Source organism: Solea senegalensis, linkage group LG17 (genome assembly GCF_019176455.1).
Source record: "Solea senegalensis isolate Sse05_10M linkage group LG17, IFAPA_SoseM_1, whole genome shotgun sequence".
NCBI lineage: Eukaryota > Metazoa > Chordata > Actinopteri > Pleuronectiformes > Soleidae > Solea > Solea senegalensis.
Window position 1 is genome coordinate 16,288,215 of NC_058037.1, and position 18,239 is coordinate 16,306,453.

Below are 18,239 nucleotides of genomic sequence, written 5' to 3' on the forward strand. Positions count from 1 at the left end.
CTTTCTGCAGACCTTCAACCATTGTTGAAGTTCAGTGAGAGTCATTCCCAGGCTGACTCATCATGTTCCGGGCCCAGTTACAGAGAGTTTATATGCATTCCATTCACAATTCAATTAAATGTTGCTTCTTCTTTTTTTTTTTTTTTGCTAAGTGAATGGGCTCCTGTTCCTGGAAAGGAACAGCCAGTACACTCTCATCGACAGAAATATATCGTGCTCAGGGTCTGTTGTACTGAGCGCTCAGTCCAGATGCTGCATGATGTGATGTGTTGTTTTGAACATTTTGAACATTTCTAATCTCTTTACAGGGTAGCACACACACAGGAAGTTGTATTTTAGGACACCTGTTCCATCTATAGAAAACAAGATTGTCATTTTCAGGAAAGAGAAAACAGCTTTGATACAACATTAGCTTGTATTAGGTGAAGATGGCGAGTCGTACATAAACATGAAGCTATAGTCTGTAATTCAGCCTTCATTTGCCTGCTTCCAGTTTAGACCAGTTTAGACCGGTTCAGGTAAGAGCAGGAGAACAATAACAAAAAACGAACTATTCACAAAGCTAACACTTCCAACGTCAACACAACACAGGCCCGCAGTGTTTAACTCTTATGTCGCCTGGTGACATTGCCACACCGCGCACAGTAAGTGATTTGGTTCATGTTAAGAAAGATGGAGGCAACAATTACATTAATACTAGTAAAGTGAGACGACTACAGAGAGACTATAGTAGTTTATATTGGTTGTTTTTCTTCTCTTATTTATACCAGAAGTTGCAGGAAGTTGCTGAGAGAATGCAAAGCGGCGTGAGCGAGACGCTGGATGCTTCCGAGCCTCTCGCCGGACGATTAGAACCGCTGGCCGCGAATCTGATCCAGTCTGAGAGCAGACTCCTGTCACGTGACGCCCTGCTGCTGACCCGGGCAATGGCAGAGAAAAAGAAAAGTCTTCAGGTCAGAGACTTTTAAGTCTTTTGCTGTTGCTCTTTCACCAAATTCATGTTGATTTATTCAGTAACTTAACATTTCTGTGTGTGTGTGTGTGCAGGAGGATCTGCAAAACCACAGACTGTTTCACACTTTTTTGCTGAACCTTGAAAAGCAAACACAGAATATCAAAGATAAAGTGATGGCTGGTTTAAAGGATGAAGACTCTGTGAAGGTTGGTCTGAATGCTCATTCTTTCTTCTCTAAAAATATAAAGCCCATTAATTATACAAGACTGAGGTTCTCAAAGACTGGCTCGGGACCCTCAGATGGATCACGGGTTAAGGGTTTTTTAAGGTCCCCAAACAAATTTGCTGAATTTGCTGAATTTTGATGAATATCAAGCAAAAAAATGTATTTTTTGTATTAATCTATTAAACCTCTGATAAATGATATTAGTTGTTATGGATCTGGATGGAAATTAGTTGCAAAATTAAGCAGAAATTTGCTTTTGTCATGTTTTTTATTGGGATTTTGGTCACGATAGTTTGCCATCTTTAAAAAGTGAGTCCCCCATTATAGAACGCTTGGGAAACACTGATATCAGACATTTTGTCTATGGGCTCTTTAACCTAAAAAACATGGTTTATCTTCACTGTTTCTTTCTGTGTGTGTGTGTAGCAGGTTCTCTCGGAACTCAGTGATCTGTTTCCGTCGCTGGTTGACGTCGGCGAGATGAGCAGCTATTTGAGCCTGAACAACCAGGACACAGAGCGACTGCACGCGGTCTCCAAGGAGTGGATGGAGAGCATGAGTCGCACATCTGACATGAACAAGTACGTGTTAGACTTAGAAAAAAAAGAAGATGTGTGAAGTATAGAAATCTGAGACAAATTCTGAATGTAATGCTAATTTGTTAATAAGGATAAGATTTTTATAGTGCTTTTCAGGTCACTCATAGACACTTTAACAAGATAATAAAACAAAGGTGGTCAGTAATAAATAAATAGATAAAATGAAGTAATGAACAGTTGGCTCTTAATTTGTGTTTTGAAAGTATGTAATGAGTTTGAATTCAGGGTGTGTAGTGGGAGGGAGTTCCAGAGGGTAGTTGGAATCAGCAGATCGGAGAAGGCGGGGTGGGGTAATGCCTATGGAGAAGGTCAGTGAGGGAAGAGGGGGCAAGGTTATTTAGGGCTTTGTAGGTGATGAGGAGGAGTTTGTACTGTGTGAATATGGAATTACACAGAGAGCCGGTGGAGCTGTAGGAGGATGGGAGTATAATGTGGTCTCTGGAGCGAGAGCAGGTGAGTCACCGGGCAGCTGAATTTTGGATGTACTGCAGTTTTTGGAGGTCAGTAGAGGGAAGGCCATAAAGAATGCTCTTAACAGTGGTCGAGTCTGGAAGCTATGAAGGCGTGGATGAGTATTTATGACATTTAGCATCCGCAAATGCATAGCTTTAATTAATTTGATTCGTAAAAGTTTTTTTGGGATGGAGACAGAGTGTTTGGACCCAGAATCAAATCCTGTACATCCTAAACGATGCATGAGACAAAGATCTCCCAAAAAAAAAAGGTCTCCAGTACTACACCAAAATGTCTCACTTATTTTGCCCTTGATAAAGAGATTTATCACCTTTTGACGCAGACCATGCACATGTGTTTGAATATCATGTATTTTTGGGTTTTTTTTTTTTTTCCTCTCACAGAGAGCTGCAGGCCGAGTGTCAGAGTTCCCAGAACTTTCAGGAGAAGTGTGAGAAACTGACACGTCTCACGGAGAAACTCGTCGAGGAGGCGGCGTCCGTGAAACCTCAAAGTAACTCATGTCTTCAAGAGACGCTGAGTCTGCATCAGGTATAAAAACCTGTTACTCAGATTAGACCGAACAGAACTGAGACTCGTTGCTAAATCCCGTCCACACTATTTAATAAGTTTTATTCAAAACTTTTACCTCAGGTGGTGTAGTTTTTTACATCCTGTAAGGAAGGGGTGAGCCACAATTACTCAAATTCAACAGTGTTGTAATTTGTTATGGTATTTAAGTACGAAATTCACATATCTGTACTTTATTTATTTTACTTCACTACATTTCCTCTAACTATCTTTGTTACTCGTTACTACCAAATGAAATAATAATAAGAAGAAGAGTTAATATTATGGTCTGTATTTATATAGAGCTTTTCTAGTCTTGATGAGCTGCTTTACTATAGTTTTGCTATTCATACGCTGCAACATGGGGTTAGTTGTCTTATTCAAGGACACATATAGACTAGCAGAGCCAGGAATTGAGCCTTCCAGTTGAAAGACAACTCGCCCTACCACTGAACCACCATGACTCAATCGTAGCTCCTCACTTCTAAAAAAGTACATTTAATATCAGAAAATGACTTTTGATACTTAAGTACAGTAAAGGTCATAAACCTTAAGACCTTTACTTAAGTAATATCATAAAAAAAAACGGACTTCATCTTCTACCAAAGTCATTTTCTGGTAAAATATCCCTTTTAGGTACTTTATTCACGACTGAAATTCAAGGATAGAGTGAATAAATGATTTATATTGGTTATGTAGAGTCTCAACTATACATACAATTCTCACATATATTCTGCTCAGGTGTTACAAGCATGTAATGTAATGTAAAATATTTGATATAGTAAGAGTGAAAGTTAAAGAAATACTGATTTTTCAGCATATTCACTTGTTTAATGTGTCATCACAGTAATTACAGCTGCAGCAGCAGGACATTTTTACAGATCACTGACTCTATTATTGTTCTCGCTCTCCTGCTGTTTGTCACTTGTTCCCTCAGAGGCTTCAGGCTGAAATAATTACTGGACACCAACTTTTACAGAATGTTCTCTGTGATGCATTCAAGTCCATGGAAGAAGCATCGGGAGAGAAAAGGTACAACATTAAATTGCTGTTAGTTATATATCACCATTATTTTCCCCCTTTAGTTTTTCCTCCTCCACTGTATATCATCGCGTCAAATGAAGGTAGTACATTCACAGAGTTTCAGTTTGGCAAACTCTTTGGTTTGATTGGAAAAGTCTTAATTTCACTGGAACGGCATGTGTTTTGACACAATTTTGCCATTTCCGTCAAAACACTGTCCAAAAAAATTGGAGAATGGCAAAAACATTTTTGGCTCTCCCATTGTCATAGTTTACGACTGCACAGTGAGAAGCTGAAGGGATCATGTGCTTGTTTTCATGATGGGATGTGTCATGGCACAGGTAGAACTAGAGGGATAATGGGATTTTAGGGGAATCAGCTACCACAGCTTCTGTAGAGCTGTAACAGAAAATTAAGCAAACACTTTGATTTTGATTTGTTGTCTGCGAACACCTCAAGATTCAAGGTTTGTGTTCCCTAAATTAGCCATTTTTACACTACAAGAACCAATAAGACGGAAAACGTGAACCAAACTGTTTGAACTTGGCTGCTACAGGTGTGTTTGAATGCCAATTGTTGCTTTTAGTTCTGATTTAAAGTTAGTTTTTTTGTGTGTTTGAATGCTTTTACCTATATTTTGGAGAATGTTTTGTTTTAAGTGTTTATCTCTGTCTGTTTAAAGGTCCAGTGTGTATGCAATGTGGTGAAAATAAGTGTACGATCAGAACCAGAATTAGCCTTTTTTTAATTACATCGGGGGCAGGGTCAGTTCTTCAGAGGCGGCCATTTTGGACCACCATGTTTCTACAGTAGCCCACAAACGGATCAACTAAACATCTTTTGAGTTTTGTTGCTAACACAGGTTAAAAAATAGCGGCGTGAATCACAGGGTACTTCACGATGCGATACGCGAAACATGGTCCACGATACCAATAATATCATGATACAGTGATCCTGTGATAATCAATATGTTGCGAGACAATCATATGGCGTAAAGTTGTGTCTGTGAAAAGTTAAAAGTTCAGGATTTCTTTATTCACAGCATAGAGAACTAAGTGCATAAAGTCTATGTATTGAACGTGGATGGAGCATCTCTTAACGTAGCTTTCTCTGTGGAAAGATAGGAATTAAAACAAACAATCTCAGGTATAAGTGAATTGGATTTGCAGCCTTGTTTTTCTCCAGACCTCATCTTCTAATTAAAGTTAATTACATATGAGTTTTCCCGCGGGGGTTCGCTCCTCACACATTCATTTTCAGCTGCTCACTGACGCACGACCAAAAAAATCCACCGTGGGCAGGTGTTTCCTTCCCTGGAGCAGCTTGATGTCTCTTTTCTCGATGCTGCCTTAAATCATTTCTTGCAGCGTGTGGAAAACTTGGACAGCTCCCGCAGTTTTTAAAGGCGTCCAAGGGAAAAGTACTTTCTGTTCCCCCTGCTGGGATTGCTACTTTAGACTTTACGACGGTCTTAAAAATCTGCTGATTTTGTGTTGTTGTAGCAATTGCCTGTGAATAACCTATGACAGACCCATATTTATTCCTCCTTTTATTACTCCTACCAAGTCGAGTTCATGTTTTTGTGCACAGTTTATCACAAAGTTTGATTTTTTTTTTTTTTTTAACAAATATTTTCATCGCCCAAGTGCAGCCACGTGAACTGAACCTCTTGTGCTGCGTCTTGTACAGATCTGAACTCTTGGCTCCAGCTGTGAAAATGAGGCAGAGCTGGTTCAGTGCTGTCGCTCTGGTTCATCACCGCAGGTGCGCGGTGGAAGAAGATCTCAGACACAGGAGGATCTACCGCCATGGCTCCAAACTTTTATGGAAGCTGTTGAGGGGTGTCGACCCTCTGCTGCCCCCTGCTGCCCCCGCTCTTTGCACACTGCAGCAACCACGAAGCTGCGCGGATGATTACCAGGTTAGCGCGGGGTTTGTTTTATTTTCAAATCAAAATGGCTGAAAATCTCTCACACACACACACACAGGGGAAAAGCATCCATTTTGTGGTCTTGTCTAGCACATGGTTGGCTGTAGCATCCGTCCTTCCATCACCTGATTGTACTTTTTGCCCAGAAATGAATGGTCAGGCTTCCAGGGAGCATAAAACTCACCAGGACGTCCTTCTCAGTATCCATGACAGTGTTTTTCCTTCTCACTACATCAATCCTATCGCCCCCAAATGTCCAAAAAAAAAAAGGCATCGGCCAACCAGCAGACCACAGATGGAGGCCACTGTGACATCAAATGTCAAGATTGTGGCTTGATGTGAAGACGTTAGGGCTGAATAATTTGGGTAAAACGGCTAATTCTGCTTTCAATTTCAATTTGCGAAATGACTTCAGCATTAATGTGTTAAATGCAATTAATTATGTTCTGACTGATTGAATACCGTGCTTTGCGGTATAAGCAAATTGTGTTGTTTCACAAAAATTCAAGCTTCAGTCTCGAAATCTTTGACGAAAACATTCAAATGTAATCAGCCAGTGCTCCTTTCACTGTGTGACAGAATGTCAGCAATAACCCTGTTGGATTTCATTGAGCTTGTTCATTTGCACAGGAAGGAAGAAAGAAAGAGAAAATGAAGCACACATTTATTTAGTGCCACAAAACAGATTTTGTGACACAATTGATTTCCACCGTAGAAGTAGCTCATTTCCTCTGGTGAGACTCCTCATTTCTTCTGAAAAACAAACCCTCCCGTCCTCATTTCTTCCAAGTGTGTTAAAGAGTCCTTGGATCTGCACTCGACCACGTTCAACCAGACACTGGCAGCCGGCAAGCGCTTGTGTGACACCGCGACAGAGTCGGAGTGTCGGAGTCGACTGCAGTCGGAGCTGCAGGCCGTTGAAACGTCTTGGAGAGAAATAACCTCACTGCTGCACAAGAGAAAAGACCTGGTTCATACAACAGCTCAGGTACCAGACATGTTTATAGCTGTTAACTTCACTTATTCATCAGATTCTTATGGTAAATATCACACATGTCACTTTTTTGTCATACCGATATCAGAACCTTGAGTATCTACTGATACTAATATCAGTCCAATTCAATCATTTTTCACCTTTTATACAATGACGTTCTTAAAAAACACATTTGTGCTTATGCACTTCAAACAAATCCCATGAAGACGAAATAAACAGCCCTCAACATGACTCAGCAAAATTTAGCATTTTTCCCTCACTGATATCCAATTCAATGAGTTATATCACCAGTATTGGATTGATACCGATGCTAAGTATCCCATTAGCTCATCCCCTAGTCAGTATCTCACTAGATATCCTAATATTTTACATTTTCTTTCCGTTTTACATCTGACAAACTGCATTTGTAATGCATTATTGACACACGATCACGGGATTTACAGTATATATACAGTAAATCCCAATAAACCTCAAGCATTAAGCTTTACATGACCCATATCTGGGGTTTGAGCCGACTTCAAACACGCAGCAAACGCACACAAGTGCTGGTGTGTTGTAATGAGAGAAATCAAAGAGCAGCTCAAATCTGTCCATGAGCCACATCCAGACACAGCATGTCTCTCATCCATCACTGCTACACTGAACTGCTGAATTATTGTCCATAACAGCTAAGTTTATGCCTTATATTAAAGGGTATTTCAATAGTTGTACTAGTATCAGTAGCTCCATTTAAAGCCAACATCTCTCTCTGCTGAGTTTCAGGAAAAAGCTTTGTGAGCGGTGACTATGACATGTTTCTTGTATATAGAAAGGTCAGGGAAAGTTGTGTTAACCCCCGTTAATCTGAACAGGATCTACATAGAGGAAGAGGAAAATCCCTCTGATTACACACACACACAAGCGTCAATGCACAAACTAGAATAACTAACACACACATTCATTGCACGTCACATATGGTCATCATGTGTCTGAAGAAATAGGAACCTCTCTGTGGTTTTGTGCCTTTTGTACAATAATCAAACAAAAAAGAAATATATAGTTGTTACAGTGTGTCAGATGTTCGTGACACACACACACTTGTGAGGTCTGTAAGTGTGTGTCCTGCTGTTTCTTCAGAAATGGTCCCAGTGCCAGGACGGAATAAGCAACATCGGGACAGAGCTGGATGACGTGAAGACCAGGATGACGCAACAGCTGCCTGAAAAATCAGAGAAGGAGAAAGAGAAGCTCATTCAGGTGTGTTTTAATACTATGTGCATGGAAAACAAGTAGTGATTTTATTATATTTCTACATAAAGAAGATTTGGTTTCTCTTCACAGTCTCTTATTCTCGTCCATCTTCACATGAGATGATAAAACAGGATCACACAATCAGCACAAAACACTCCAGAACCTCCAATTCTTTGTATTTATAATAATGATAATAATTTTGGATTTTTGTCCAAAAATCATGTCATTAATGTGTTGGCATTATTAGAAATATTAGTGTAGGACTCAATTTTCGACAATTTAGGACACCCCTCCAGCTTGGAAAAATGCACACTTTAGAAGAAATATATGACTGAAGTGGTCCGGACCAGTAAAATAATAGCATGATAACCTATGAACAACAAGAACTCTGAATTATTCTCCTTTGTTTTACATTTAATGAAGGATATTTTTTTACAAAACATGGAATTTCTTGATAAATATAAGTGCAATTTCAATAATATAATGCCTACATTTACCATTTACACATCACATTGGATCTATAAGGCAAACACATTTAGTCACAGGTATCTGGAAGTGAAAAATGTTGTATTTGACATTACGTTTAGATTGTAATCGTATTGTGAAATTTTAACAAATTCATCCTGTGGGCCGGATTGGATCCTCTGGCGGGCCAATTCTGGCCCCCGTGCCGTACGTTTGACACCCCTGATATAGACTGTGATTATTGTCTTAAAACTGCTGCATTGTTGATTTGAAAACAGGCTCTGTCAAGTGAAACTCTTCAGATCTGACTGAGGGAGCGTTTGTGTGTATACAGCAGTGAAACAAGGGGTGGGCAAAGACAAACAGCAGTAGAATTCACTTCTGAAACTTTTCGTGCAAAGTCCAAAGTCCAACGTGTTTGCAGTCGCCTCACTTTACTCGCACACTGTCGCTGTTGCCTCCATCTGTCTCGATATAAAATGAAGAAGTTCCTGTGTGCAGTGTGGGAATATGTCGGGGGAAACGAGTTTTAAACAGTGCTCTACTGAACAGTGCTCCCCTTTACACCTGGCATTAGAACATGTTTTCTGTGATCAGATCTCCCTTCACGGCATGCAATTACACATGCGCTATATCATCATCAACAACAACATTTCTTAGCCACCTGTGAAGTCGAACTATTGTATGGACTCCTCTTTAAACAATTTCCTCTTGGGGATGAATAAAGTATTTCTATTCTATTCTATTGCTTTTTAAGCCGGGGAAGTAGTCGTCTTAGACAAGTGGAAAATCAACAACAGCTCGGGTGCTTTTTCACAATGTGTCTCCAACCACCTCCTGAAATGGTTTGGCAGATCAGATAAGAAACCGTCCTCAATGCGTCCCAGAAGCACATTTTAATGCCATGTTTAAAGGGGGCAAAAGATACATGTTGAGCTGATTCAACGTTGTGTGAACTCATTGGACTCTGAATCTAACGTTTCCTCATATTCAAATTTCCACATTACAGTGTTTAAGTTGTCATTTACATAAATTAAAATAAATGGTTCCTAATCCACAGCAGTATGTATAAGCATAAACCTGCTGCAGAGTCTGAAAGCTGGCAAAAGTTTCCCCTCCCCTTAGCTCCACCAGTATCTACCCCCATCCCAGCAGAGAGCCTCTGACTTTGCCCCCCCTTTCCCTTGTTTAATACCCCATGCTTTCACTCCCCTCCCCTTTTCTACCCCTTTACCCTCCCCTGTCCCATCCACTGCCCTTTAATCTGGATGGTCAGAGCTAATGCTTGCAAAAAAAAAAAAGAGGGTGAGAAGCGTGTACACACGGCTCGTATATGGCTGTCTGCCTGAGCGTTTAAGCGTGTGTTTGTGTTATGCAGGAGACCGAGCTCTCTCTGCAGTGTTTGGCCACCAGACTGAGGGAACTGGGGACCATGAAGACGGACTTGTCCCAGTACATCGCCGCCGGTGACTCGGCTCTTCTGGAGCAGCAGCTGGAGCAACTCCACGGTCAATGGGAAGAGCTGTGCGTGAAGGTGAGGCAGGATGGATGCGTGTGCTGGACGTAAACCAAGACAGTGAGAGACGCAATATAACACGAGTCAGAGAGTGGAGAGTTTGTAGATGGTGTGCAGGTGGAGAGGAAGAGGAGGAGGAGGAGGAGGAGGAGGGAGAAGTTTCTTCCAGAGGTTTTCTTGGCAGTGACATGCAGCACAAAGCCTGTGCACCACTGGGGCCACACACACACAGCATGTGCAGGTTCATGGAGGGAAAACCTCAACCTCTTGCTCTGTTGTTGAAACATTATCAACCTGCCTACAGTTCAAATTAATGTTTTCTTCACAGATCTACAGCAGAGTTGCATAAACTGAGCTTCCTCTGCTGTAATAAGAGAGGAAAGTGCAAATCAATTGGTTTAATCAAGGCTATGGTCAGCATAAACCAAGAGCAGTCCCGTAAAAACTCCTCAGAACTGGACATTAATTCTGTAACTGCATTATTGTTGAAAGTAGCTCCACTTTGTACAAACAAGCTCAAATTCTTACAGTTTAATCTGTTGGCTTTATAATATAAATGCACTCTTGTTCTGGAGGAAACAATGGTTATGATGTGACTGGGACATTTTCTTTCTGTTTTTCATGAGCAGATAATGTGCACTCATGTTAATTGGGACCACTAGTTTGCCTGGCCCCTTCCACCTTCCTCCTTTTTTGGCAGCAGATTCATAGATGCAGTGACAGCTGCCAGAACACTCTGAGTTTTTAATTTTGATTTGTTAAGTTATTTATGTGGCTTTGACTTCATTACATGCAAAAGTGGCCAAAAGTAACTGTTATTTAGTGTTTGTTTACCTGTAAATCTTTGAATTTCTTCTAGAGAACAGTGAACCACTGTATGCAGGTTAAATTACTGTTAGTGTAATTGGTTTTACACGGCAAATGTATACAATTTGAACAATTTTGACTCTTTAAAACTCAAACTTTCTGCTGATTAATCACATTATAAGATCTGTTTATGCACTGTTATGGCCTGGGGCCATGTATCTGAGCCACAGTAGTTTCCTCTGCAGGGTTTAACAGGTTGTAGGTGGGGGGAAGCCACTGGAATGGGTCCGATGAGCAGATGGCCTGGCTGGTCTAAAGGGATTCAGTGGACTGGCTCTATTGTTCCTGGTGAAGCACGGGGGTGACCACAGCTCACAATGCCCCCTAAATTCTTCAGTTTCCAAAAGGTCCTGGCAGTGTTTAGTACATTAAAATCAAAAGCGGGGCTCATTTAAATCAAATAAATGCCACTGAACAGTAAAATATAGTCAGATCAAACATGCCCCGCGGGCTTGCCAACATCACCAGCCCCCTCCTCATCTCTCTCAGGGGGTGTTTTCACAGCTTTAAGCTCATAAGGATAATGGACTTTGTTAATTTTTATCAAATATCCATGGTATTTTGTCATTTTATTTGATTGAGATTTGATTTTAAGAGCTTAAAGAGAAAACACTTTCATACCATTTACAAAAAAAAGTGTTATATGGATATCCTTTTGTAAGTAATTCTCTTGCTTTTTTGTGCGTATTTGTGTTTCCTGGAAATACTGGACTGAAAGTCGTCAAACTCTTTGACTCCACGACTCTGAGTCTCAGCAAGTCCATCGTAAATTTGGTGAAAGAAAGAACCTAATAGTCGTAATTGAAAAACCTTTGTCGTGTTTGTTGTAAACACGATCAGTTTTATGGTTTCTTCGACGGCTATAAATCTTGTTTATAGTTCTTGTTGCAGAGAACGCACCAGATCTGCTTTTTGTCTTGCACTTGGACGACAGTGACATCAACAAGTTGTCAGTATAACCTCCGTTTGCTTCCATGTTTTGTAACGTGGAGGTGAATAGATCAGCAGAATAAAACAAGTTTTTATTTCTCACAGCAGTGTAGGAGCACCACCCATGTCCCATCAGCACTATAATTCAATTCATGAGAGTTCAATGCCTTGAATGTCCTTGGATAAAAATGAAAAGTCTTGAAGTTTTTGTAAAGCAATGAAAAATGTGTCCTGTGACTTTTGCTGTGTTCTATTTACAATGGAAGTTGGATCTGGCACTGATGTCACCTGGAGTTCACCATGTTCCAGTTGAGAAGTCAGAAATGCGAACGTACACTCAGGCTTGCTTTTGTTAGCTATTGTTAGCAATGCCAGCTGATTACATGGTATTTGGTGCACACAACCAGCATAGCAACATTTTTATCGATAAAGATTAAACCATACCATGTGTACAATTGACTTACTGTAAAACAAATACGACAGACGTGGTATTGACAGTAAAATAAAAACAAAGAAGCAGTGTTTTTTTTGATGGCAGCCATCTTTGGGGTCTTGTGAGGTTCCTAGTTGGAAATCCGTCTTCAATGCCCCATGAAGACCTGAAGTTTTTAAAATAGTTTTTCAAATCATATATTTTGCAACATTTTCTGCTCTGAGACACTGGAAAGGTTTCCACTGGAGGAGCCAAACACACACAGCCTTAGTGGGGACTGTAGCAGCTAAACAATGCTATTTGGAACAGAATATTGACTTAAATAAGAAGCAACAATCTGCTCTTTCTGTTCTTCTTCTCTATTTTTATAAAGTGGCAGAGCTTTCCTGAGTGTTGTACCATTGAGGACAAAGACAGCTCGACTAGCTAGGCACTACCTAGCTGAGATGTAACCAGCCGTAGTAGCTAGCTAGGCAGTAGCTAGCAACCAAAGGCAGTATAGTGTAGGAGCAGGTGCAAGTGAATAGTAAACGGCTGGTAAAGCTAAGCTAAAGGTTTCTTACAGCATTTGAGGGGGAGTTATGCTATATGCTATATTGCTCCGTTTCATCGAGCCATATTTTTGTACATGCCTAAAAATCATAAACAGAACACTAGAGAGAAACTGTTTTCAGTCCTACTCAGTAATTCTTTTCACATATTCCCAGTGACTTTTTTCTTACATATCTAATGTGCAAAGCTACTCTCTTGAATTAATTTACTGAAATACATGCTAAATAGCGCAATATTCTGACAGCTACCACTGTTGTAAAGTGTTTGCTCAGTGATACGTGTCCCACAGTCTCAGACTCTGAGTGTTAGTCTAGTGTCCCACAACATTCAAGGACCCAATACTCAAAAAAGACAAGAGTTTACAAGTTTAGAAAAGCTCAGAATCAATCATTTGAAACTTGTTCATGTCTAATACCAGTTTATACTCTTTATGCATTTGCAGGTGTCGCTGCGCAAGCAGGAAATTGCCGACCGCCTTAACGCCTGGACCATCTTCAACGACAAGAACAAAGAGTTCTGTGATTGGCTCACTCAGATGGAGAACAAGGTGTGCCACAGCAGCGACCAGAGCATCGAGGAAATGGTGGAGAAGCTGAAGAAGGTACACAAGCTATAATCTTGTCTATTAAAATATTTGGTGTTTTCAGAGCAAATCAAAATGTAAAATGCAGGTGATTAAGCCTTGCCAGAGGTCTGTGCTCTTGTTATTTTAGTGTTTTTGTGTCCACATGAGCTGTACTTTTTTTTTTGGTGAAATTAATCAGTTTTCCCTACTTTCAAATGCCTCTGCTGAACGAGTGATGACAGATCTAAGAGTGCTCATAATGCTCGCTCATTATTTCACAAACAAGCCATGGTTCAGGGCAGGAGTAGCACTTGTGTCGACATGATTAAAGTCCATACATGAGCAACATGTATTATGCTGTTCATAACAGATGGTGGCCTGGAATGGGATGGCTGCGTGGCCTTTGTTCACACACAACAGTTGTTCTTTCAGTGACTGAAAGCCTTTTGTACCTTCCTGTCTCCTCATGGATTATGCTCTTTTTTTTAACATGATATTTGGGTTGAATCGATAGTTGTTTAAACTGAGCTGTTTTTAACAAGAGATTAAAGCTTGGATTGGATATAAATGTTGCTGCTATAACACAAACAAAGAAAGTGAAAATAAGACCATTATTAGATCAAGATTAACTAATCATTATACAACAAGGTACGCAAAAAATGTTAAGTAACGTTTGATGATCATTCATTAATTAATGATTACCTAATTTTAACTAATCATTACTGAGTGATTTAATCGCAGAGAAAAACACAAATATCGATCATATATGGACTTTTTTATCAAAGTCGTCGTGCTATCACGTTTCCTCAGGACTGCATGGAGGAAATCAACCTGTTCAGTGAGAACAAGAGCCACCTGAAGCAGTTGGGCGAGCAGCTGCTGTTGGCGAGCGATGAGGCCAAGCAGACGCAGGTCCACGGCTCGCTGCAGGAAGTCAACCAGCGCTGGCACAACCTCTTCCACCACATCGAAGCCAGGTGAGAGCAGCGGTGACTGTCACAGACAATTTCCTGTCCCACACAAAATCAAAAACTTATTGGAAATGATGACGTGTGGACGCCAGATTAAGCAGAACCAGCCGTTTATCACAGAATGACGGGTCGTCTTACGTGATTTTCGTATTCCCGTAGCAGCCTAGCTTCAACTGTTCTCTATAGGACGTCACTGCAGTGAGCCTGACAGTGATTGGATAAATGCGGCAAAAAACCTGTCACTTCCAAAGAAGCTCAGCTTCTCTGGGAGTAAATGGAGCCGTCGGCGGGCGTGGACGCTGGTTGGAGGAACTGTTTGAAAGACAGAGCCAGTTTTTGTTGCCTTTTCTGCCTCAGTCCTGTGTGGATTGTGTGGGTGAAGTCTTTAGACAAATAGCTGGTCATTGTGTGTTATTTGCTCAGCGATATAGACCATTTACGCTTGTAAATAAACACACTATTATAGCATTTCAGTTTTCCATAATTATCGCTTTTCCTTGTTCTAGTTGTTTATTTGCAGAAGAATTTATGTACGAATAACTGGGCCTGAAATGAGCTTCCCCTGTTTTCTAGGTCATAACAATTCATACAATCACATGATTGTACACTTAAAAAAAGCTATAATTTTATCTTCAATTTCTGCCAAATGGAAAAAAGTGACAGTCCTTGACATCAGCACATGTAAATGGATGGTTACATTTAAAATCACAATGTGTGCATTTGAGTGACAAATTTTGAGTGTTAGTGACACATTATACTTGAGCACTTACCTTTTACAGCAAGGCATTAAAAACCATAATTATGTGTCTTCATAGGCTTCAAGGGGGAGCCTGTAATTTAACAATAGCTCCAGTTCTCCACCGTCCACCTGCTGTGGTTTATATTCCTGCAGCTGTCAGACAAAAACATGGCTGCTAATATACAGACTGTTGTAAAGGTTAAATAAACAGTCAGAGCCACTGACCTGCCCACAGACAGATGGACAGTCCTTACTCTAACTCCGCCCCAGCAAACAGAAAACAGACACCATGTTTAAGTCTCAGACAGAACCATATGTCCTCACGTCCACACTAATAACCCCTCCTCCTTTTTTTCTGGCCTGTCAGAGTGCGATGATGTGAGTGAGGGGTGGGAGGGTCGGTGTGAAAGGGGAGGGATCTGTCAGTGTGAATTAATCACCAGATTAAAAGAGGTTTGATCCTCTGAAGGCAACATGAGGCTTTATGTTAAACTGAATTAATGATCACCTGAAAACAACTTCTCTGGGACTTGGAGTGTTTTTTATTTTTACTGGAACCAGCAAAGCATTTGTTGACCACTGTGCTGCTGCACTCCTTATTAATATTAATTACACTCACAGGTGAGCCTGAAAAATAACAACACAGCCAGGAACTGAAATTACTAAGCAACCAAAATACACCCTTAACTCTAATTAAAAGTTCTCATCATTCACCACACTACAACATTAAAAATGTAAAAAGAATCATTCAAGTGTGAAGAATAAATTAGTCCAACAATTTAAGGCGACATTCGCTGATTCATGATGACAAGTAGGTGCTAAATGTCCACTGTGACAGACGCAGCTTGGGCAGAAGTGTCTTTTAGAGTTGCTATGGCAATGTTGCAAAAAAATTTCAGTAAAGTATAAAAAACATTAGCATCCGGATGGTTGTTTTTAGGAAAAGTGGGCCCTTTTTTATGGAAATAGTATATTAATCATTTTATATGATGGTAGTATCATTATTTATCATTATCATAACTACAACGTTGTATCTTTATAATAATGGGAAAGTGTGTGTGATATTAAAGGATGAATTTCAGTCTACTACAGAGCAATTTTCAAAAGTAGAAGCTGTTTATGTCATTTAGTTGTAATAACAAAGTATTACTATAATACAACTTTCCTATGACACAATTATTACTATAGTATTACCACTTTACAATGCTGTAATGTAAAGTGTTAACATCACAAAACATCCCCGTTTTTTTAACTTTAGGATGCTCTTGAAAGTAGTAAAAGAAATGTTTTATTTAACCAGGAAAATCCCTTTGAGATTAAAAGTCCTGGCCAAGAGAGGCAGCAGTAGCAAATGCAAAACACTGCACACAGTTACAAACGTACACACTTCAAACACGGATTAGGAAACAGATTAAATTTACGAGCAGATTATAAAATCACAAGTACATGTTGTGGAGTCGGGCCTCGAGAACTCTCTGGATTTAAAAATTAATGAAATTAACAATTAAATAATACACATCATTGTATATGACGTCTTTTAACTGCAAGGTCAAGGGTTTGATTCCTCCACTCGCAAGCAACATACTTGTTTGAATGAGTATGAAAGATGAATGTGAATGGGTGAAACTCTGCTAAAAGCAGCTTTTTGTGGTCATTAAGACTAGAAAGGCACTATATAGATAACATTTACCATTTATATAAGGCATATTTTCCAACAGATATTTGCCTGAAATGGTGGTAGTCCTTAATTTTTCTGCTTGAGAGAGGTGGTGCACCAGGAGCACGGGAGTTTACACGGGAGTAGAAAAAGCACACATGCACTAAAGAGGCAGGTATTTACCGTGACATGAATAAATGCCAGTTGAATTTTATTCGGTGAGTGAGTGAGAGTGTGAGGCCTCCCGTGGACACCTGCACTTTAACTTTTCTCCACCCAACCACGCAGCCTCACTATTCCTCCTCCTGCTCTTTTCTGCTCCGTCTTCATCCGTCCACTCTCCACTTGTCCCGTTCCCCTCGCCACAGACTCCCTGACTGGCCTTTGTGTCTTTGTTTGGCCTCGGCGGGAAGCTGCTGGCCTTTGTTTGGCTGTCAGAGGTGCAGAAGGGAGTGAAAGGGAGAGGGAGACAATTTTAGCAGAAGAGGACCACACTCTCTCTCTCTTTGCCGGACAGAATTTACAGTGGCTATATTATATCTTCATTACACGGCCGTAAACATGAGGCCACATGAACTTCACACACAAACGTCCCCTGACGACGAGCTGTATATTATTCTACAACCTTGTCAAGGGATTACGACCGTTTAAAGTTAAATTACGGTTTTCCAATGCTTTCATTTTAAATGGTTTTCAACTGATTTATGCTGTAGTATGTAACTTTTAAATCTAAATAACTGTCCATTATCTTCAAGCCATTGCCCGTGATTAAGTCTGTCGTCTCCATATGAATCTCTGTGTGTTTCTCAGTATAGCAGTGTGTTATTTTCTTATTCTATGTATATTATATTTGCATCATGACTGATGTAGGGAAGACGCTCACAAAGCAAGACAGCGGCAAACTTTAGGTTCAGGAAATAACCTCACTTCTCTGAAACAATGAGTGAGGTTGTGAGATGCTGAAAGCAGCATAAATCCTGCACGTGTACCTAATAAAATGGCCAGTGCGTGTAATTATAAACCATATACTAATACTCTTGTTGCTCATTAGTAAATATAATCATGCAAACACACTAGTTTAAGATTATTAGAAACACCAGCATGGCTCACATCATCATACTGTCTTTAATAATACTGTATAATATACGTATAATATAAAGTGAATAATTATATGTACAACATCAAAATCTGAATTTTTATGTGTAAAAATTAAAGATTAGGACAGATTTTTTTTAAGAAAGTGCAAGACATGATTGTTTTATGACAAAAATCCACTTCCACAGTTCATTTTAATAATAATTTTTATTATTTAATATTAATATTACCCCTTTTTTTATTAGCATTCATATATTTTTGCTCATATTAAACAAAGACAATTTTTAATCTTAGCTATATATAAACAATACCAGGTTGTGCTTAAAATACACATTTAGTCTGGAATTCAAAAGTTAAAAAAATGATTGTGTTTTACCACTTCTATTGATCTTTTAAAAGACTGTGCATGAAGATAAACTTTATCTAACTCTAAAATGTGAAAAAGACTGTAAAGACGTTCTACCTTTTA

At 39.8% G+C, this 18,239-nt stretch overlaps 1 protein-coding gene across 5 annotated transcripts in view; it reads left to right on the top strand.

The window, feature by feature from the left end:
* The window catches only part of LOC122783945 (nesprin-2), a 70,758-nt gene that overhangs the window by 40,767 nt on the left and 11,752 nt on the right, over positions 1-18,239 (top strand). For 4 of the 5 annotated variants that reach the window (XM_044048922.1, XM_044048920.1, XM_044048925.1 and 1 more), the window contains 11 exons: positions 771-953; positions 1,048-1,161; positions 1,608-1,762; positions 2,638-2,785; positions 3,741-3,835; positions 5,516-5,747; positions 6,547-6,744; positions 7,867-7,986; positions 9,824-9,979; positions 13,186-13,344; positions 14,119-14,285. In XM_044048922.1, the coding sequence (XP_043904857.1) occupies positions 771-953; positions 1,048-1,161; positions 1,608-1,762; positions 2,638-2,785; positions 3,741-3,835; positions 5,516-5,747; positions 6,547-6,744; positions 7,867-7,986; positions 9,824-9,979; positions 13,186-13,344; positions 14,119-14,285 (1,727 nt within the window). The remainder of the gene's footprint in view (positions 1-770; positions 954-1,047; positions 1,162-1,607; positions 1,763-2,637; positions 2,786-3,740; positions 3,836-5,515; positions 5,748-6,546; positions 6,745-7,866; positions 7,987-9,823; positions 9,980-13,185; positions 13,345-14,118; positions 14,286-18,239) is intronic. The other variant, XM_044048923.1, reaches the window with a different exon arrangement.